Consider the following 20,880-nt stretch of genomic DNA (forward strand, 5'->3'; position numbering starts at 1 on the left):
CAGTATTTGCTACAGCTCAATACAATGAATTACTTAGGAATGCAACTATACATGCCAATCACCAGAAAACCCCATTCAACTTTGTCACAGAACATAATGCTGTCTAGTAAACTGGCATCCATCATTTCATGAGATTGGCTGTTTATCATATATTTCGGCACTTTTATTTAATGCTTCATTTTGCGTGGATACGGCTGTGAGTATATATAGGAATTCAACTTTATTATTGCAAACTTGGTAGTATTTCATTGGTTCGACTTTCAGCAATGCCACTTACTACTACCGCTTCTCAGCCAACTCAGGATACCTACAAGTCTTATCCAGACCTAGTTGCAGACACCAATGGCGGCAAGATCCTCTTTGCAACTGATGACTTTTTTGCTGTTGCTGAAAACATGATTACCAAGACTGATCCTATTTGGGACGAATCCAAATACACCCAGTTTGGTAAGTCTATGGCTCAAATATTGGATCCAACAAAGTTTATGATAGAACGACCCAACTCACGCATGCATATATTTAAACCTGTTGTATAGGCAAATGGATGGATGGAAAGTATAATTACATCATATTGATGACATGGGTTGTTTCCATGTTGACGGCATTATCTAAACTTTACAGTTATTATAGGATGGGAAACTCGACGCAAACGCACTCTCGGATACGATTGGTGCATTATCAAACTTGGACTCCCTGGTCAGATTGTTGCAATTGATGCGGATACGGCATTTTTTACAGGAAACAACGTTCCTGCCATTTCTCTCCAGGCTGCCAATTTAACTGATCATCAAGGTGAGATCTTGGTTTTGATGCCATCATGAGATCATCTGTAAATCGGCAGTGTGTTCATGGTTATAAAGATATGTGATGCTGGGCATTGATGTTCAACCAATTTATTGCTTGGGAAATCATGACTAGTTGTGCTTTCTCCCCGACGATCCGAAATGGGATCCAAGGCCACTGATGACGAGACTAAGGCTGCCCTTGCTCTTAAATCCCATGAATGGACAACAATTCTTCCCATCACTCCACTTGGTTCAGGATATCCTGATACACGACACAATATCATTCCTCTTCCAGCTACTGATGGTTCCAAGGATGCCAAACATGCTGAAAGATGGACACATTTACGCGTGAATATCCATCCTGATGGAGGACTAGCTCGCCTTAGAGTGTATGGATCTGTAGTTCCTGATTGGGCTACTCTTTCTGTAAAGCATTCTTTGTCTTCAAAATCCCAAATTGATCTTGGATCTCTTGCAAATGGGTAAAGTATTATTGGTTTGGTGCATCCACGATTGGTTTAGTGGCTGGACATTACTGATCTGACTATTTGTTTGCATTTTTTGATAATTGGCTGATATATCTATCTTTTAAACTTGCTTGCGCATGTCTACTTTAGAGGAAAGGCATTGATATGGAGTAATGCTCACTACGGCTCGCCACTACAGCTACTAGCCGTATCTCGCTCGCTTGGCATGTTTGACGGGTGGGAAACCTCACGTAACCCTCAGCGACCAAGAGAATACGTAATGGGGTCAGACGGGATGCTTGTGATGCCTGGGTCTGAATGGGCGATTATTTCTCTTGGTACACGTGGTGTAATCCAAACAGTGGTTGTAGATACCAACCATTACAAAGGGAACTATCCCGAAAGTTGCGAGATTCAAGTATGTTGTCAAGTATCTCATTCATCATTGAATCAACAATTTACTGTTTATGTTAACGTTTGTTGATTGGTAGGGTGTGGATCTCTCGCAGTGTGATGGAGATGCCGTGACAATACTGTCTGATGCTTCTCAAAAGCTTGATTGGTTCCAAGTTTTACCACGATCACCATTGAGCGCGCATAAGGAACACTTTTTCGACACTCCCGAGTATCTCGAGAAGCAACAAGACAAGTCAAGGACATGCACACATATTCGGGTTGTAATGTATCCTGACGGTGGCATCAGCCGCCTGCGTTTGTTTGGACTCATTGCTTGATTTTGTTACATTTTCAATAAATGACAAGGGTATGCAAGCCTGCTTTGATATTTCCTTATTTGTATCTGTCATGAGACTAAATTCAAGCCAGCAGTGAGACTTGTATAAAACCCTTTGATGAGATCTATGGCTGAACCCAGCACCAGAAAGCATTGAGTAAATTTGATGATCAACATAAAGGGTCAGTCAAAAGCAATGCATAATTCAAGACAATTTATTTCAGGCACCATTTCATTACGGCTAGCGAAAAAGGGCGAGAATGGAGATAAATGAGAAATTGTCGCCAGCAGTGGTGATTCAAGTACTTGACCACAAGCATTGTGTGGCCAGCCTGTTCCCAACGATATGTGGGCAATCTAGGTTTTAACTTGCATCTTCAGTCGCTTGATGAAATGAATGACTTTCCCATGATGTGGCCTATGCTCGCTTATGCGAATCGCTTTGCAGGGTATTTGGGTTCAAGTCTAACAAGTTTTGGTGGCAATAAAAAACATATTTCAAGGTCAATATATATTTTTCCCTTCTTAGAGTTGTCAGAATTGGCAACTAATTGGAACATTTCTACCAGAAAGCTGTCAAGAACGTATGTTTTGACAGATATAGGTTTATGATGCCAATGTTATATAATGATTTGCAATTATTGATGATTGTCATCCAGTCTTTAGCACAGCTATTTAAAAAAGCGAATGTCGGCTCCATCCACTACTCTTCCTGCAATCTTTCTTGCGCATGGCTCTCCAGGCCTTATCTGGCCAAAGGAAATACCTAGAAGACCTCCAGCTCCCGGTGAAGTTGGTGGTCCGTTGGGTCCTCATCGCAAGTTTCTTGAAACTTATGGCCCTCATATTCTTGAAAAGTACCAACCCAAAGCAATCGTTGTGTTTTCTGCTCATTGGGAAACCAAGGATGCTATCCAGGTCATGGATAATGAAGAGAATGAGCTTCTGTACGATTACTACAATTTTCCTGAGCAATTGTATAATTTGCATTTCAAATCAAAAGGGTCTTCCAAGATATCTTCCAGAGTAGTGGAGCTGCTTACCAAAGTATATTACTGTATTGAGATTCAAAAGTTTATTGCAATAATTTATCCGCTAATCTAACATGGTCGCTATTGACTCGCTTGAAACCAGAATGGCATCAAGGCTGAAAAACTACACAATGGACGAGGTCTTGACCATGGTGTCTTTGTACCTTTTTTACTCATGTTTCCCAACGATTTCAATATCCCAATTATTGAAGTTTCAATCGATGCCAGCTTGGATCCAGAGAAACATCTGGATATTGGCAAGGCACTGGCTCCCTTACGGTAAGACTTGACTGGACCACGTTTTCAAAAACTGAGCTGCTGATTCACTTTGTTGAATAGGGATGAGAATGTTTTGATTATTTCTGGTGGTTTGACCATCCATACATTTCAAGATGGTGATGCATGGAACCCGCTTACAGCCTCTCCAGGCTACCTTGATTTTGAGAATCAAATCAAATCTGGTGTGACACATGCTGTCAGTGTAAGTTCAATGTTGGTATAGTCATTTATGTTTTAATTTGATGACACTCAAAATTGCAATGTGGCTTGATTCATTAGGCTTTTGAGCGCAATGAAAAGTTACTCAAAGTCACAACTCACCCCTTTTACCGAAAGGCACATCCTCGTGTGGAGCATTTTATTCCAATTTATATTGCTGCCGGCGCGGGATCTCGAGAAGGGGATAAAGCAAGTGTTGTTTCTGATTTGCATGGTGCAATCACCATCGAGTTTGGAGTCTAGATCGCTTAATCAAATTTTGCAATCTGTAAATGGCCAAAGCAATCAAGTATTGAGTGAATAATACAACAATCGAAAACAACCGAAAACAACAGAAATAAAGTAATGGGCCATGTACAATTGACATGGCTTATTTAGGTATGATTATGTCACGCACAATCTCTAGACTGTTAGATATTTGCTGCAGTCGTTCCGAGATAAACATGTTTAAGCTAGATAGTATACGTAAGGTTGCAAGCCAACATGGGTCATTTTACAGATGGATGCAAAATGCCAACATACTAACATACTAAATGATATACATGATACTAGCAATATTAGTGATACTAGATTAGATTAGATTAAAACTAGAGCCAGGGCTAACCCATAAAATACCAGTAGCAACGGTAACACATCTAAAACATGAGTCATCAATTCAGATGGCCGAGTTCTAAATAGTATTTTACCGATAGTTGGCATCGTTTTTGTTGTATTTAAACAATATAAGCAAGGACACAATCAACTCTTACAGTAAAAAAGCCAAGACATGGGTTTTCAGCAGATACTGTGCTTATACTCTGAATTGCACTATACTTGCTTTAAACTGAGATTACAATAGCGTGCTAGTCTATTTCAAATCCATAATCTGCATCACAGATTTTAGAAATTTAGCATGCTTGACATTCAGTACAGAAACTACATGAAGCATAATCAGGTCGAGTTTTATAAAGTTAAAAATAGACTAGTCAAAAATACTTTAAAATCTTACATAAACTCTAAAGGATTTTTGGTAAGCGATATACTTTTGTGTCAATGATTCAGATGCATACTATTGTGGCATCTACGATTAATGCAACGTTTCTATAAATACGTATACAGATTCAAACTAGATATTTCAAAAGATTAGACTATATTCAAACAGTTGTCATTCAAGGCACTAGTGTTTGTTTTTGGGGTTAGTCGGACTAGCTCTATTTACAGCCGTATCCATGTAAAATAAAATACTTGTATCTATCTTGCAGTGATTATTTTTCTTTAGAATATACAATGATTAAATATTCATTGCATTTCTACTAGGAATTAACTGCATACTCGACAGACATTATCAATTCTTCAGATACAACGTCCATCATATGATACACATAATCAGCCTATGGGTTTTAACTGAAATTACCTTTTCGAGTCGAAATTATGCTCTTGGTATAACCATACATTGTACGATTAACAAGATTGAAACCAGATTCATGTATTACAACTCAGATACTGGGTTTGGCTGTTTTGATGTTGTCAATACAACTCTACGCACCCATTTCTGTTATATCCTAAATACTTGGATACGTTTGAACTCTAGTTTAAGAAAATAAGGATTAAACATCTCAAAATACATCAGTTGTTTTCATATCGGTCACCAAAAGAAAGGCTAATCAACTTTAAGAAGTTCCGAAAACGCAATGTTGTTCAGTAAGATTGGCACAAAACTGACATTAATCATGTTATGACTGTTTATATGCATTTCGGCATCCCTGTTTAGTGATATATTTTACATGAATAACAACCGCAAATATACAGTACATCACTCAGACCGAGTTATATTTGAATATACCTGTTGTTGAGCCAAGTTAATTGAGCAGCAACACTTGTAATAGCTTGTCCAGATTTCAACGAGGCAGACTGTATACTGATATTTAAAAAAATATCTTGGTGTTATGGGAATAAACAAATGACAGCTTACACTTCTGGCTTCTAGTATACTTGTGGTGAGCACCTTCTAGCTGCCTATTCACCTACAGAAAGTAGGATGGAGTGGTTGATGAATGCCAGCCGAGACATGTAATCTATTGAATTAGAGCCATGTGATGTTTGGGGTTTACAAGGAACTCGTGTTCCAAATGATCCAGACTGGTTGGGCCAAAATGCAAGGTTTGTTCAGGGCAGTTGACGCGTCTACAAATCATTCGACCCGCTTTCCCCTTGCATTTTGCTACTGACATATTGACATACCCTTTTAATTCTCAAACAACTGCTCACCTGTCTGCTTATTTCTAAGCCTCATGGAGATGTAATATTCATCTCTGGTATGCTATGTTGTGCTCCTAGCAATGCCGTTTTGTGCTGCTTAGAAATTCATTTGATTCAGTTTTTGTTTTGTTTATTAAACTAGTTTTATAGCTGGTCCAATAAACAACATTGTCAGTCAAAAATAACTCATTGTGCTTGTTAGGCTTCTTTTTGCTAAACTACCAATATGAACAAGTTCATTTTCTAGTTCAATACTGCACTGCCTTATTTACTCAAAGACTTGATTTATACGACGATCAAGCCGCTAAAAGCTATATTGAATTTCTACAGTTTTATCGTTTTGGTACTAGTCATGGTATGATAAGTAATTCTAAATTCCGTCTCAAGCAGTTTGCAAGTGAAAAACACTTGCTAATAATACTCTTTGAAAGGGTCTAGTACAGTCTCAAGAATATGGGTTTAAAGACTAGATTTCACGGCTTTTCTATTTGTTGTCTATAGCTTGCAAAGATCCATGCAGTCTGTATTTATTATGGTCATCTCGAACCTTTTATACGAATACTATTTCGTATAATATCAAGTCAGCTCTCGTTGTATTTCCATTAATGTCCAGCGATTAATGGTCCCTAAATCTTGTCGACTCTAGCATCTATTGATATTGAGGTTTGTTGTATATTAGTAGACTTGCATAGGCTTCAAACTAATAGCAGAAAAGTCGTCATCTACTAAAGTATTTCAAAATACTTGAATTGAATCTGCAGCACAAAGCTTGAATAAAACCTGAATTTACTACTAGAAACTATACTTGACATGTACTTTAATATCTAGCCAAAGCTATCAATCTGTATTCAATAGCTTCAAGCTGTCAAGCTATTCGATAGGCATTGGTTACGAATGTTGTGCTGCATCTCAAAATTCAATCATGCCACAACCTGATGCAATCTATAAATTTTGCCATGGATTCAGCAATAAGCTTTCTGAAAACTAGAGACTCCTAAGCAACACTACATGCATGATTCTCATGTATTGTTATTTTAATCAATTATTACATGTCGATTGAGTTGAAAAGATAGACCTTGAAAAGCACAATTGATTATAAGCTTTCGAGAATTCGAACATCCTGTGGGAATCTCAAATGTAAGTGCCAATATCAAATGTAAAAGCATACTATATGGGTTTCGACGTTAGCAACATCGATTCGTTATGCTGCTATAAACTATATAAACGCTCAGCTATTGTTTATACAACTGAATCTTGTTTGAGATATAGCTTTAAAGTATGAGCCTATCAGCAATCAGTCAAACAGTAGTATCACTAAAAACTTGTCTATATTTCTTTAAAAGGTGTCCATGTTTATCCAACAAAAACGATGCCAACTATCGGTAAAATACTATTTAGAACTCGGCCATCTGAATTGATGACTCATGTTTTAGATGTGTTACCGTTGCTACTGGTATTTTGTGGGTTAGCCCTGGCTCTAGTTTTAATCTAATCTAATCTAGTATCACTAATATTGCTAGTATCATGTATATCATTTAGTATGTTAGTATGCTGGCATTTTGCATCCATCTGTAAAATGACCCATGTTGGCTTGCAACCTTACGTATACTATCTAGCTTAAGCATGTTTATCTCGGAACGACTGCAGCAAATATCTAACAGTCTAGAGATTGTGCGTGACATAATCATACCTAAATAAGCCATGTCAATTGTACATGGCCCATTACTTTATTTCTGTTGTTTTCGGTTGTTTTCGATTGTTGTATTATTCACTCAATACTTGATTGCTTTGGCCAGGCTTTTTAAATAATTGGATAGTCGTTTTTCATGATTTCATCGAAGCCATGGCATCTAGCTTTTACTATATCAACAGCGATGGCCATATTCTTTTTCGATCCATCACTAGAGTCCCTTAATTTTAGTTGTTTCTGCTTTTTGTTGAATAAACCTCCTTTTCGCATTATGGTCGTGACTTCATTTTTTTCAACGCCAATTCGAACCACGGAATAAGTATATAAAGCAGTCATCAATATTTGGCGTTCGGCGGAAATCCATATCGTCCAAGCGATTTTGTTCTAGAGGTAAATAGGTTCATTCAAGTCAACACCAATTACCCGGTCATGTACTTTTATAATTGTTCCACTACTTTCTTAGTATCTTTCATAATCGACTTTGAATGTCTGCGATGAGAGTTGCTATCAATACTCATCCCGTTTTGGAATCAAGCAAAGCCCAATATTTATCATCACATTCCAGGGAGTCCTGGATTTGTGCAAGGCTAATGGGCAAGCCATAATCTTTTTATAGCTACAAATACTGTTTTATTCATGTTGAAATGGCCATCTATTTATCCTCATCCTCTTGCTCATGCATTATTTGACCATTGATTTGAACACGCTCGGAACTCTATTATTCAATATTCTCCATGTTATATAGCACCATTCTAGCAAATGCTGCCATTTAACTGCCCATTGTTGCCATCACACTTTCTACATAATCTACAGTGCACCTATTCAAAACCCTGGCATCACTGCCCACTCTTGCTTCATATCTACCATTTGTAAGAGTAGTAAAATGATCCAGCTTATAGATGATAGCTCAACAATTCTATATATGCAGGACATATAGCTATATGCATACAGCTACGTTTGTGTTTATCTAACAGCGGTTAACCCTTCTTGTCTCGTCTTGCTTTTCACACTGCCCCGCCGCCAAACTATCGAAAATAGATCCCCATATACATTGAATTACTACCAGAGTCTAATTTCCCGCACACCAAGCAAACCTGTGATTTGACAAATCTATACATACCAAGACTCCCTTGAATCAAGCGACAATCCATTGCTCAACGGCTTTGATCACTTTTCAAAACAATTCTCGTTTTTTTATCAACCATGTCTCATGAGTATGAGAAAATAAAGCTGAACACAAACACACCACAATCCACTTCAGCACCACCGGCAACTAACCATAATGCAGCGGCTGAAGATTGGCCGGTTTTGGAGGGTAGTTTTGTCAAGGACTCTGGCCATTCAAAGCAGCTATTTTCCGAACCCCAGCATACTATACAAGGCAAGTGTTTTGGTTTTTTACTGACTATAGTATGCAATATTTTGAGCGTACGAGTTTTGCTTGGAGTATGCATTTGGATCGGTTGAGGTGGGGATACCTGTTTTGGTTTCTTCACTTTTGATATTTTTGCCAGCCAATTGAATTGCTAGAATGTGGGGCTATGCTTGGTAGCAAGAATGCTTTGTATAGTGTATGATCTATTCAATGCTTTGCAAAAGCAAATACAGCAGAACAAGTGCACCACCTTATTGTCGCTTTTGCTTGTTTTGCTATCCCACCAGACCATCTTGTTTGATACCCCTTTCTTTGTTAGTCATTTGTCTTTAGCAAGGTACTTGTAGTGTGGATGGATTCAATTCATACAAGTATCGTTATCAATATCATGTGTGCTTTTTCTGGTTGAACAATTGATTAGCAATGTGTGGTGAAAGTGTCGAGTTACGGTATATGCGTAACCAAGTTTCTGCCCTCCAACTTTATCAAAAATCAACTATTGGCCGAACTAATCCATTATCCAAATAGATCGGGCTTTAAGAGTACGGCCGAATGAACCAGTAACTCTATCTGCTCAACCACTGCTGCACACACAACTACCACCTATAATACAGCCAATTACTACCTTGGTTAATTCGATGGATTCACCATCACATGCTCATGACATGTCTAGCTTAACCGCTTCAGAGCAGCCAGTAATATACAATAAGGATGAAAGAATATCTTCACAATTTACAGGTGACTTGTATGTTGGCTCTGACCATACTAGGATTGGATTCTGCTGTACTAACTGGATCCCTACTTTGTTGGCTATGGTACCCTGGCATGTGAATAGAACCTGCTCAACAAGCAACCCAAACTGCTCAAGTACCGGAAAGTATTGACACACAGGCACACAGACGGATGCCGCCCGACTTTTTGGCTTCATTTACAAGCCCTACTACGTAAGTTTTGGAATGAGAAAAACTATGAATTGTGCGAAAGTTCCAGCGGGAACAGCTGAGAAAATGGCTGGTCAGTAGGCGAGTAATAATAGGATTGTCACTAATCTGGCTAATGCTCACCAAGCCGGTATCCTCTATCAGTGAGGTTTTATATGTAATGAGTTATCAATTGCAGATATTGGCTGCTTTTCTTCTAGTCAATTTGTTATTATTCCGCAATCGAAACATAGTCTTGAAGTCTTCAACTGCAATGTCCGCACACCACAGTTGAAGACTCCAAGGCTGTCTAGTAGAAAACAGCTATTGGTCACAAGCCTTGATGTTGGCTTGTTTATTATGTTTAATCACAGCCGTGTTTATGTAGAATGGGACATTTTTTGTATTTATCATAGTTACTGCCTTTTGCCTTGAAAATAGACAATGGTTAAATATTCGCTACGCTTTCCTATTATAAATTGACTACACTGCCTCTTTAATAGACATGATCATCTCTTTCTAAACACAGCATCCATTGTATCATGCACATAATCGACCATGGTTTTGAATCGTCTTTTTCTCCTTTTTTGATACGGTCATGCATTGTACGATCACCAAATTTAAAACCGGATTCGTTTATTGCAATCCGGGTGTTTGGTTCTATTTTTGATGTTGTCAATACAACTGTACAAACTCCTTTTGTATCCTAATGTCAGATACATTCGCGCTCTAGTCCAAGAAACCAAAGGCTGCACGTCTCAGGAATGCAATAGTTGTTTCCATGCTGGCCACAATGTTTGATTTGGATCAAAAAAGAGTTTAAATTGAACAAGTGTCGGATATGGGATTGACCAAAGCTGTGATGTGAGCATTTGCTCAACTTTTTTATACAAAAATGAGCAAATACTAGCAAGTTTCATCAAGGAGTTTGTACGGCACAATGCTGTCCAGTAAATTTAGCAGAAACTGCTCAATCATCCCATGGTATTGGCTGTTTATTGTGTACTTTGGCATCCTTGTCTAGTGTTTCATTTTACATGAATATGGCAGTAAAAGACGGATGGATTCTGTATGCCGTCATCAAATACCACGTTTCCTACGCACTGGAATAACTCTGCTTGTCATTTGCATGTAAGCTAATACTGTATTATACAGAACTTCCTATACTCTTTGTATTGTTCAGCATCCGTTACAGGCAAGAATGAGCGGCTATAGCATCAGAGACCGGTAGGTTCAGACTTGTCTGAAATTTCCCCACGCTTGGATCACATGTGCAGCTTATGGCGAAATGTTCATACTTGTGCACGCCTGCCTAAAACCGTAGCAATGGGTTTTATAGTTACTAAGTCTATTTCATGCAAACTCAATATCCGTTCATACCATAATTGTGCAATCATAATAAAACAATAGACGACCGTTGGACCCAACACCCATGTAAGAAATGAGTGAACTGTCGTAGAGCCAATGCATTTGTATGCTCAGCTTTACTAAACTAACCCTGATTACATAATTGCTCTAATACTTGATGTTTATTAATTGAAAATGCGAATCCAATTTCTTCGTACTATCAAATACTATATTTCCAGAGTACAAGTAGTAGTACCAGATGATATCTCGGATTTACAAAGGTACCGATGCTTGTTTTTCAACCGAGTTTATATATTGATGGCTTTTTGAACTTGCTCTAGCAACTCTTTCTTGTAAACTGCTTTAATGGTTCTTTGGCTTACATCATTTTATAATGCTTGAATTATACCTCAATCTATGCACTATTACCCATCATTAGTTTTGAAGATTCACCATTTTTGGTTGCACAAGCATCGTTATGGAAACCGTAAGTATATTGGCTTACTAGCGTCTACTAGTTTGATTGCATCAGCTCTATGTATATTATAAACTGATGGCTGCTGTATCGGCCATCATTGTTGGATATCTATAGATTTTATTTTTATGTGTTCAAAGTGTTGTGTATGCTGGACAATCCGACCAAGTGGTAACACTAACACATTTTGCACTCATTTAGAGATATGCATACAGAGCTGTGTACTGCAGCCTCTGCGCCAGTTAGTGACTTGGTAGCCGGTACCGCACCAGCTCCAGACCTCCCACCAAAATCTAGAAATAGTCAGATCCTTCTTGGTTCTATTGTTGTAGCATGCCAGCTTTTGACAAATATCGCTGGCGAGCGTGGCCTTTACTTTGTATTTACAGATTTGAGTATAAGAACCTCGGGATTTTTTCGGTTACAAATCTCGCTATATGATTTAAGAAGGTATACCTACTTTATGATGGTTGATTGTATTTCTCCATTGATGTGCAGCTTGATGGTGCTACAACTATGCCAGTACACACTCAATTGTTTCAAAAGTGCTTCATTGCCATAATCTCTTTGCTATCTTTGTCGGTCATAGTACTTTCTCATTTGACTAAACAACCAAGTCTCACTCTTGTACATTTACCATGAACTGATTACAATGTAGAGCAACACCAAGAATGCGACCTGTATATGAGATATTTAGTAACGAATTCCAAGTCTTTACTCCAAAGGCATTTCCAGGAATGTCAGGTAAGTTTATTAGCTATATATTCTTTGTTTTGCATAGGATATCAAACACCATATTTATCTAGTTTCTTTCAATACTACCTCTTTACATCTCTTTGTTTTAATGCAGAGACTACTTTGCTTTGCAAACACTTTATTAGACAGGGTGTAAGAATTCATACACGTAGCGACCAGAAGTAGCTGTTTCAGTTCATGGATGCGATATGCATTTACTCAATGACTAGTATCTTAGCTTTTCAGGTCATACCATTTAAACTAAACTTTTTGATTTTTACCTATAATAATACCCATTATTCATATGGGCTAAACCGGGAAACAATCAATAAATATCCTATCAACAATCGGATTATAGTGTTTAAAAGACTTGGCAAGAAAGGCATGTTTATTGTATAAGTTTCTGTATCTAACAAGACTGAAATGTTTCTGATCAAGAGTAATATAGTATGCTCTGGCTGTCAAAAATAACATACTGGTTCATGATGGCGTTATACTTTTTAAACCTTGGCTAAACGTGCATGATAATTGAGGTCAAAACCCAAGTGATCTTGCATCTAAATGATGTGGAAACCAACAACCATATCAAAATTAGAACACAGACATAGTCGAATAAACCCACTGGCTGAATGCAACATCAATGCATTGTATTTTAAATCAAGATCTGGCTCATCACACATTTAAGCCATAACATGTGTCTCACGGTTTCAAATAATTTGCAATGCATACAAGTCAAATGTCTTACATGGGGAGCCAAGTTCAACACCTCCACAGTCGTAATCAAACTCTAATTCCATACTATCAGTACTTCCACTGATTGTACAGTCGCTGTCCGTATCATCATCAGTATTCCTCGAGGGTTGGTCGTGAGAACTAGGTTCCACCAAATTAGGTTGAAAAGCATCTGTGGATTGACGTCCTAAGTGATCCAATACATGAGAAGAAGTTATTGTCATCAAAATATAAAATAGTTGTTAGTTGGGTTTCTAGATGGATTGAATAGTGATTCAAATCTATGTCACAAAGTAGAGCGTGTTGATACTTTGATCAGATTCGATATGAGTCTTACCGTTTTTAAGCAAGGGGCAATCTGTTTTTTGGATGGGTGTCGAGAATCTCAAAAATGATGAATCTGTACTTGATCCCGATGCTGGCATGGATGGACCATTCAATAGCATGGCTGTTTTCATTGCCCAATGTGATCCTCCAAGAAACGTCTTTGAACTAGGTGTCAACATTGGCAGAGTAAGCTCCAAATTATTCGAATGATCATTTCGCATGGACGTGATAGTATCAATATGCATAGGTGTCTGCTCAGGAGAATTAGGTGTGCTGGACCACATTCCAGGAGCAGTTGATATTGGATTTGCTAGTGGCTGAGGTAGCAACACAGAAGCAGATGGTTTGCCTAATCGTCGAATACTTGATAAGGTGTCAAACACAAGTTTTGGTAATATTTCATTCCAATCTTGATGCGATTTCGTAAGAACTGCAAAATACCCAGAGGTATTGTTGAAAGAAACAAGACCAAACGTGTCCTCAATATTGTAAACATTTCTTTCAGTCGGATGACTTAAAGATGTTAAGCCAATAAAATTTGTTGACGCACTTGCTTGAGGTTGAAGTAAAGGATATTTTTGAATGTGCAGTCGAATAATATTGAGAATCACTCGTATATAGCCGCGATTGGCTGACAACATATTTTGAGCATTTAAAAACTTGGTTTAGTATGATTATTTTTTCATCAACATCATTCGCAATAAACAGTTGTATATCTAATTATGCCATGCAAGCAAAGATGATACGATATTAAAAGTGCCAATCAAGTAACTCAAAGTCGACATTTTCTCACAAAATTAGCACTTTATAATAAAAACACAGTATCATACCTGATAAAGTATTATAATTAGCCAGCAGTCTATTTAAAAAAAGAATAGAATCATTATAAAACAGCGTGTCTAAACTTGGGCTATGATGTTGGTGAATGATATGATACACCAGCTTATAGTAACATGTATGATATATATTGTTTTCCCTAAACCATTAAAGACGTGAAATTTAAACCATTGTCAATACTGAAAGAATGGATTCACACCATAAATATAGGCTTACTTGAATCGACCAAAAAACCAATCAGTCAGTTTTTTCCACGGAATGTATTTGCAAATCTGATCCAGGTCCTCTGAATCCTTGTAGTTTGTAACAACACCCTGAATGATATCTAGCAATTTTAACAGTGTAGAAACAACGGGCATAGCACTAGATTTATACAAAAGTTAGAATTCAATCTACCAGAAATGTGTAGTTTACTCGACTCTATTTGCCCAGTTTTACTATACCAGTACTTGTGAATAAATATTTACCTTGTTAAAATCATATCGGAGCACAATCGAGGAAATCTTTTTCGAACAGTTTTGATCACACTGTTCCGTGGCTCTGGTGAAACTGGTACATCCAATATGGCACCAATGATCTTGGTTTGTACAATGCTTTGCTTCCGCGGAACAACTATGCAGTCGATTACGTCCAGCCATGCCGAAAGCATTTTGGAATGACAGTGGTTTGGCAAAAGGTCATTACTTTCAAACGATGCTTTGTCAGATAAGTTTAAATGGAGAAGCTCGACAATATTGTCAAGAAGTCGTGATATCCGCTTTCCCTCACCACCAATTGTCATGTACATTCTGTTTGAATGCTCAATGTTTAAACATTGGCGATAGAGACGCACAAATAGCTCTGATGCGGCAATAGCAATCTGTGGTTGTTCTGTTTCCAATGTATCGTTAAAAATATAAACTTGAGTGAATATGTGCCGACAAACAAAAAATAATGAAAAATGAATACTTTCAAACCACCTTTAAAGCATACAAGATCCAATATAGAGTCTGCCAGCTGGATATGAAAAAGGTGCTCAAATAGTTGTTTTCGCATCGTTGGCTTTTCTGGAGGACCCCAGCGCATAAGTAGCATCAAACAATCAGTCACTTCAGGTTGTACTACACATCTAATCAATAAATAGTTTGATGGGAAAAAATACAATCAACGTTAATCAAACACGCTTGAGACATAGTGCATGTACAATTAAATCTATAAATAAAACCAACATGCATTACCTACCGTAAAAGTTGAAGTAGTAGTGGCCGTTGATGGGCTACTTTCAACGTTGCGATTGCCAAAATGTCACTTTGTTCTCGTCCAAATCCTAAAAAAGCCTTGCTGTTTTACAGAAATCAAATAAACTAGGGTTACATTTTATGAAATGCAACACTAGATTACTTCAAAAATTAAACACATCCAGTCATAAAGAGTTTAGCCAACCTTAAATGCCTACATGTAAAAATTAAAATGTTAAAAACAAGTTTGCAAATGGCTACCAACGACTGTACCATGAGCATGCCAAATAGACTATGCACAATTATAAATCAACTTACTTGAAATTTCCGCGCGCCTGTGGTTCACAAATTCTTACCAGTGCACGTACTATGAAATTGTATTGCAATACACGATAAATAGTAATAATTAAACATCATGTCAGTTGAATGATTCAAGTATATTCTGGAAATTTAAACCAAGATGCTTAAAAGGCGCCTACACTCACTGATGCAAGCCTTGTCACCCTTGGCATCACTCGAGTTTGTCAAGAGGGATGAATCTGCAAGGATATTAGCTACTGCCCATCCTCTTTGTGCTTCATCGCGAGTCCAATTAGCCGTGGATTGGTGTCTCGGCTCCAACAAAACATCCTTGGTGATGTCTCCATCATCATTCTCTAAAAACATTGGTGGATCGGTGGTGCCAGGCAAGGTAAGAAACGCAACAAGATTTTTAAATCCATCTCGAGTATGCAAGTAATTTCGAACATAATCGTTCATGGTAGGTTTTTCAAGAAGCAAATAGTCGGATAGAATTACATGCTCATCTGGGATTTTTACAGCTTTACAATCAAAGTCGGGTGGTAGTTGTGGCAGTCGAGAAATGTCTAGGGAATCATTGGAAGAGTATGATTCATTTGCGGCAGACTGATAGCTTTCATCTGAATCAAAAGACAAAATATCATCAATTGCTTCGCTTTCATCCAACTGAGGAGCTTCCAAAGCAAGATCCAGTACAGGCGAGGCTTTATGAGATTCATTTTGAATTTGTCCAAATGATATATTTTTTGGGTCAAGAGACTGGTGAGTATTATTTGCATTGGTCATTGGCTCAGACTCTAAATCTATGCCCTCATCATCACTAGATTCGCTGCTGGAATCGGTGCTAACATCACTCATAGAATCGGTGCTGCTATGTGTCGTGTCGTCTATGCCTTTTGAAAAAACAGCAATAGGATTTGGCTGTACATTGTGAATTCTCCGTTTGATTTGTTTCTGAAACAGTTGCTGAGGATGAGTAGCTGGGTTATTATTGCTTGATCCAACATGCTAACCAACCATTGATAATAAAATTGACAATTTACTGAATATCAGCAACCACTGGCATCCGAAATAAATGACTTGATTGTAAATTCAGACAGCCATTAGTTGATACAATTACCTCTATGTTCTTGCGTCCAGTCTTGTAGTCATCATGATTACTTGAACCTTCATGTTTTGGCAGTGGGAAATTAGATGGCTCTGGTACTGAAAACAGCAAAGGCTTTGAATCCTGTTTTTTAACTTGCTGATAGTGTCTAATCTGCTGTTGATGAAAAGGCAACATTTCTGGATACTGACTATCTAGTGTGTAGATGTGTAGTGTGCTTGAAAGCGGCAATAGTCGAGTTTGCTTTCATCAAAAATACAAGCGTATTTATGTAAAATGCAACTCTTTAAAATAACCAATATTTGCTATACTTGTTGAAAAATGACAGTCTTTCCAATCAATACAGCGTTCATTATATAATGCAAACTATTTCTCATTTGAAATCAATTGTTGCGATTCAGATAAAGTTTGACTACTCGTTCATCTGTGTTGAATCTTGGTCGTAGTGATTGCTGAAACTACTCATTGCAGATTAGCATCAAGTAAATGATAATATAATGCGGTAATATTGATCCATCTACCAGCCAACTATTGATATTTCCAATTGATTGATATTTCCAATTGATTGATATTTCCAATTCAAGAATTTTGACCCTTTTTGATACCACATTTTGAATAAAATTGCACTTGGTTTGGAATCCAAATCTTAATATGTTGAAAACATGAAACAGTTGAGCCAACGCCTGAGGACGTGCGCGTGGTGCCGTTCAGTTTGCTGGCTGTAACTTTTGTTTTTATTAACAACATGAAAGTATTATCGCTTACAGTCTGCCAAAAAGGATCCCCTCCGAAACTGCTTGTTCTGGAACAGGACTTGTCGTCATTTTCGTTTTATCAGCGTGGAAGGTGCGTCGTATGCTTGCCATTGCTTCGTATTGCCACGAATGGACTGCAGTGGTTGACTGCAAGGGTTAGAATAGTATGACAGACTGCAGTTGCTGGCATTCATCCTTATCTCAAACATTGGCATTCGTCCTTGTTTCAAACACTGGCGTGGTGTTGCGTGCAATTCCAAAACTTGGACGATTGTGATGCCACATTGTCGTTAAACTTGACTGACTCTTTCATATGTCAATGCTTACCATTTTTATACAACACATGATACTTTATGGCTCTTGTATCTCTGTTCATCTTTTTATTCAATATCTAGTGTCAAGGAAGCCATCAACTTTTTTGTGCAGACTATTGCTGAGCGAACTGCACCTGGAACCAGGCAGACAGTTCAACAAGATAGTAAGCCAAATCTCCACGACTCAGACCTCAATGGCATCGTTGATTAAACTAATACTATTTAATTAGACTATACTGGCCACGTTTATGCCAACTACGAAGGTCTTATTTCTGTCATCGTGACGGACGCAGAGTATCCACCTCGTGTTGCCTTTTCTATCCTTGCTCGGCTCTTGGATGAGTTTAACCAAAAGTTTCCACCATCAAAACGTGCAAATCTTTCTCCAGACAAGACTCCCCAGGTCTATCCTGAACTGCGTGATCATCTCGTCAAGGCACAGGATCCGCAAAGCGCTGATCCGTTTATGCGAGTTCAGCGTGAACTGGACGAGACAAAGATTGTCATGGTAACTAGCAATGGTGTGGGTATGAGATTGCATTCAAATCGTATAGTTTAATTCGTCTTTTGCGGAATTTAGCACAAAACTCTGGACTCGTTGTTGCAACGTGGAGAAAAGCTGGATGATCTTGTCGCTCGTTCTGAACAACTTTCTGACCAATCCCGAATGTTTTACAAAACTGCAAAGAGCACCAACGCATGCTGTGTAAGATCTATATTTCCATTTATTCATTATGATTTCTGACAAGATTGCTTACTTTCTCTTTGTATCAACCCATTACTCAACTCAGACTTATCTTTAAATAAAAAAAGATGTTCAACATCATCTACTATCAAATGGTACACCTTTAAACTCTGGCATAAACCAAAAACAGCATGATCAGTGCAAAATGACAAAACAAATCTACTCAAATCTGCTTCATTGAGAATTAGTCTTGGAAATAGTGAAAAGAAAAATGCCCATGATAAAAAAGCAAGAATTTCGCTAGTGGTAGCACCTTTGACTAGCAGTGAATGCCATTTTAACCCAAATGCACCATGGTTTCTCTGATGGTTCTGAAAAAATGAAAATGACTTAGTTGAAGAACCTACGATTGGCAGAGTGTCCAAAAAGCACAACACGAATCTCGGGAAGCATTTGCTCCTGCAAAAGTTCCAAACGGCTCTCGAGGGTGTTGGAGCACTTGATACGACCTCCCACAGCAGAAAGAGTAACACCACCGTGACTAGAACCCATCGATAAAGTAGTATTTAAAAAGAATTTCAAATCAAAATTAACCATACAGTGTCTGATCCATAGATCCACATCAATTGATAGACTCACCTGGATTCGGGAAGTGGGTTAGCCTCGTCAATAGTAATCTCAACAGGTATCTTGAGTTGTTTGGTGTATTCTGTCTTGGCAGACTCAATGGCACTCTTGACCAGCGAAACATCTATAGTACGACAATTCACCGTAACCTTGGCTTCCATCAATTGAAACATACCCTACACCAAATGAAAATATTGGTGTTGCATTTTTAGTTTTCAAACCAGCTTCAAATATGCATGCAATTAGAATCAAAACACACCTGCAACAACAAATTCTTAATTAGCTCTTGGTAGGTAGCCTTATCCTCGGAAATTTTGCTCAATGCACTTTTGGCTTCGCTAAACATTTCATTAAGAACAGTTTGGCGTGCCTGAAGAACACGCAGACGGTTTTTGTTGATGAGATTGGATTGAGCAATTTTCCTGGAAACTTCGGCCTGCTTCAACTTTTTTTGAAAGAATGCCTCAATGGCAACAGTTTCCTGACGAACAAACTTTCCCTTTTCGATATTGAACTCTTCATCGGCCTAAAATAAATGTACGGTTATTCTTGATCTTTATATGACGTGGGTATAACCAATATGTATTTCGTATCAAATCAATGATTGAATTACCTTGACTTTGATTTCACGAGCCTTTTCAAGTGCCTCTTGTTTGATAAAGGCAACCTAGTAGATCACAACGATAAAAGAATGAAATGAATAAAAACAGTCGAGAGTTTGCAATCAATAGAAATCAGTCCAATAGACGATGATTTATATTAATACACTCGGAGTTATATGAACCATTAGCAGGATTGCAGGGTTCGGATCAGATGCGAAAAAGCAAGCTGTAGAATATCAGCTGTTTTGAGGTAAAGGGTGGTCCTCAGCAAGGGATGATAATAAGATTTCAAAAATGATGCTCGTGCTCAAAGGGTGGCCGTCATGTAACATTACTATTTTCAGCTGAACAAAGTCGCTAAACAGCTCGTAAAGCATTAGAGTTCATATTAAGCCATACAAATGGATACAAACTGACCACTCAAATCCCAGTGATCTAGAGCTCCAAACCATCCAACTGGTAGAAGCATTTGAACTAGTGAATAGCAATCAGCACATAAGCGCGACCACCCTTTTCGCAGCAATGCATAGAATGATGAGTTGTATCCAATCAACAGGATATTGAATGCTCTAATGTGACGTTTATACTAGAAAAATTGCAATGCATGAAACAGTAATGACAAAAGCTTGATGCCAACAAGTGACTAAAGCCAAGAATTGACATCGAAGCTGACCTATGATTTGAAAAAGTAGAGTTCAACGAGCACTTTTATAGCAAGAATATATTGCACATTCGAAAGTCAAAGTAGTCAACTGACCATCTTGTTCATCTCCTGAGCCACTTCATTGTCATTGAGTCGTCCAGCCATTGCTACAGCTTGTTACTGTTTGTGATTGCAAGGGTTGAGTGAAAGCGGTAAAAATGCATTTTGGCAATTTTTGGCTCAAAATTCTTGATTGAAATTATTGGCCAAATTGCCCAAATTGACCAATAATTGGCCAATAATTGTACTCGACTGTATTCATACAAAATACAACTGAAAAAGGGTGTCTCATCAACAGTCATGTTGGATTGGTTTACTGAATAGTGTGTTCTTTAAACCCTTTACTGTTTTGGAGATTGTTCTAGATTTAAAACATGTG

The 20,880-nt window shown here is 38.0% G+C and overlaps 6 protein-coding genes across 6 annotated transcripts; 4 read left to right on the top strand and 2 right to left on the bottom strand.

The window, feature by feature from the left end:
* Window positions 1-266: 266 nt before the first annotated feature.
* Window positions 267-2,033, top strand: BATDEDRAFT_35127 (uncharacterized protein; the record flags this gene model as incomplete). Its single annotated transcript, XM_006679051.1, has 5 exons — window positions 267-447; window positions 631-792; window positions 919-1,267; window positions 1,403-1,670; window positions 1,744-2,033. The coding sequence occupies 5 exons, from the start codon at window positions 267-269 to the stop codon at window positions 1,984-1,986; spliced, it is 1,203 nt and encodes a 400-aa protein (XP_006679114.1). The 3' UTR covers window positions 1,987-2,033.
* Window positions 2,034-2,672: 639 nt separating this feature from the next.
* Window positions 2,673-3,757, top strand: BATDEDRAFT_11775 (uncharacterized protein; the record flags this gene model as incomplete). Its single annotated transcript, XM_006678834.1, has 4 exons — window positions 2,673-3,032; window positions 3,120-3,295; window positions 3,356-3,491; window positions 3,575-3,757. The coding sequence occupies 4 exons, from the start codon at window positions 2,673-2,675 to the stop codon at window positions 3,755-3,757; spliced, it is 855 nt and encodes a 284-aa protein (XP_006678897.1).
* A 4,888-nt stretch (window positions 3,758-8,645) lies between these two features.
* Window positions 8,646-12,480, top strand: BATDEDRAFT_25080 (uncharacterized protein; the record flags this gene model as incomplete). Its single annotated transcript, XM_006678947.1, has 11 exons — window positions 8,646-8,852; window positions 9,239-9,359; window positions 9,653-9,761; window positions 10,788-10,868; window positions 10,893-10,964; window positions 11,148-11,171; window positions 11,324-11,365; window positions 11,524-11,571; window positions 11,761-12,009; window positions 12,218-12,303; window positions 12,341-12,480. The coding sequence occupies 11 exons, from the start codon at window positions 8,646-8,648 to the stop codon at window positions 12,478-12,480; spliced, it is 1,179 nt and encodes a 392-aa protein (XP_006679010.1).
* Window positions 12,481-12,851: 371 nt separating this feature from the next.
* Window positions 12,852-16,992, bottom strand: BATDEDRAFT_88762 (uncharacterized protein; the record flags this gene model as incomplete). Its single annotated transcript, XM_006679233.1, has 12 exons — window positions 12,852-12,958; window positions 13,040-13,213; window positions 13,364-13,984; window positions 14,184-14,212; window positions 14,407-14,553; window positions 14,658-15,060; window positions 15,150-15,298; window positions 15,412-15,510; window positions 15,613-15,621; window positions 15,726-15,774; window positions 15,893-16,715; window positions 16,828-16,992. The coding sequence occupies 12 exons, from the start codon at window positions 16,990-16,992 to the stop codon at window positions 12,852-12,854; spliced, it is 2,775 nt and encodes a 924-aa protein (XP_006679296.1).
* A 568-nt stretch (window positions 16,993-17,560) lies between these two features.
* BATDEDRAFT_11757 (palmitoyltransferase YKT6) lies at window positions 17,561-18,629 on the top strand (the record flags this gene model as incomplete). The annotated part of the gene is made up of 4 exons (XM_006678831.1): window positions 17,561-17,661; window positions 17,966-18,048; window positions 18,115-18,392; window positions 18,465-18,629. The coding sequence occupies 4 exons, from the start codon at window positions 17,561-17,563 to the stop codon at window positions 18,627-18,629; spliced, it is 627 nt and encodes a 208-aa protein (XP_006678894.1).
* Window positions 18,630-18,788: 159 nt separating this feature from the next.
* On the bottom strand, window positions 18,789-20,630 carry BATDEDRAFT_35129 (H(+)-transporting V1 sector ATPase subunit E). The gene is made up of 5 exons (XM_006679052.1): window positions 20,556-20,630; window positions 19,810-19,863; window positions 19,456-19,722; window positions 19,209-19,372; window positions 18,789-19,110 (listed from the first exon to the last, which is right to left on the bottom strand). The coding sequence occupies exons 1-5, from the start codon at window positions 20,604-20,606 to the stop codon at window positions 18,960-18,962; spliced, it is 687 nt and encodes a 228-aa protein (XP_006679115.1). The 5' UTR covers window positions 20,607-20,630; the 3' UTR covers window positions 18,789-18,959.
* Window positions 20,631-20,880: the final 250 nt, after the last annotated feature.

The sequence above is a fragment of the Batrachochytrium dendrobatidis genome (assembly GCF_000203795.2).
Source record: "Batrachochytrium dendrobatidis JAM81 unplaced genomic scaffold BATDEscaffold_6, whole genome shotgun sequence".
In the NCBI taxonomy this organism is placed as follows: Eukaryota; Fungi; Chytridiomycota; class Chytridiomycetes; order Rhizophydiales; genus Batrachochytrium; species Batrachochytrium dendrobatidis.

What these genes read in the sequence shown, in the direction of transcription:
- BATDEDRAFT_35129 (XM_006679052.1), bottom strand. Translation starts at nt 20,606, where the DNA reads ATGGCTGGACGACTCAATGACAATGAAGTGGCTCAGGAGATGAACAAG. An exon ending in CTCAGGAGATGAACAAGATG is followed by an intron (nt 19,864 to 20,555) that starts GTCAGTTGACTA and finishes GTGATCTACTAG; the next exon opens with GTTGCCTTTATCAAACAAGA. An exon ending in TTAAGAATTTGTTGTTGCAG is followed by an intron (nt 19,373 to 19,455) that starts GTGTGTTTTGAT and finishes CATTTGGTGTAG; the next exon opens with GGTATGTTTCAATTGATGGA.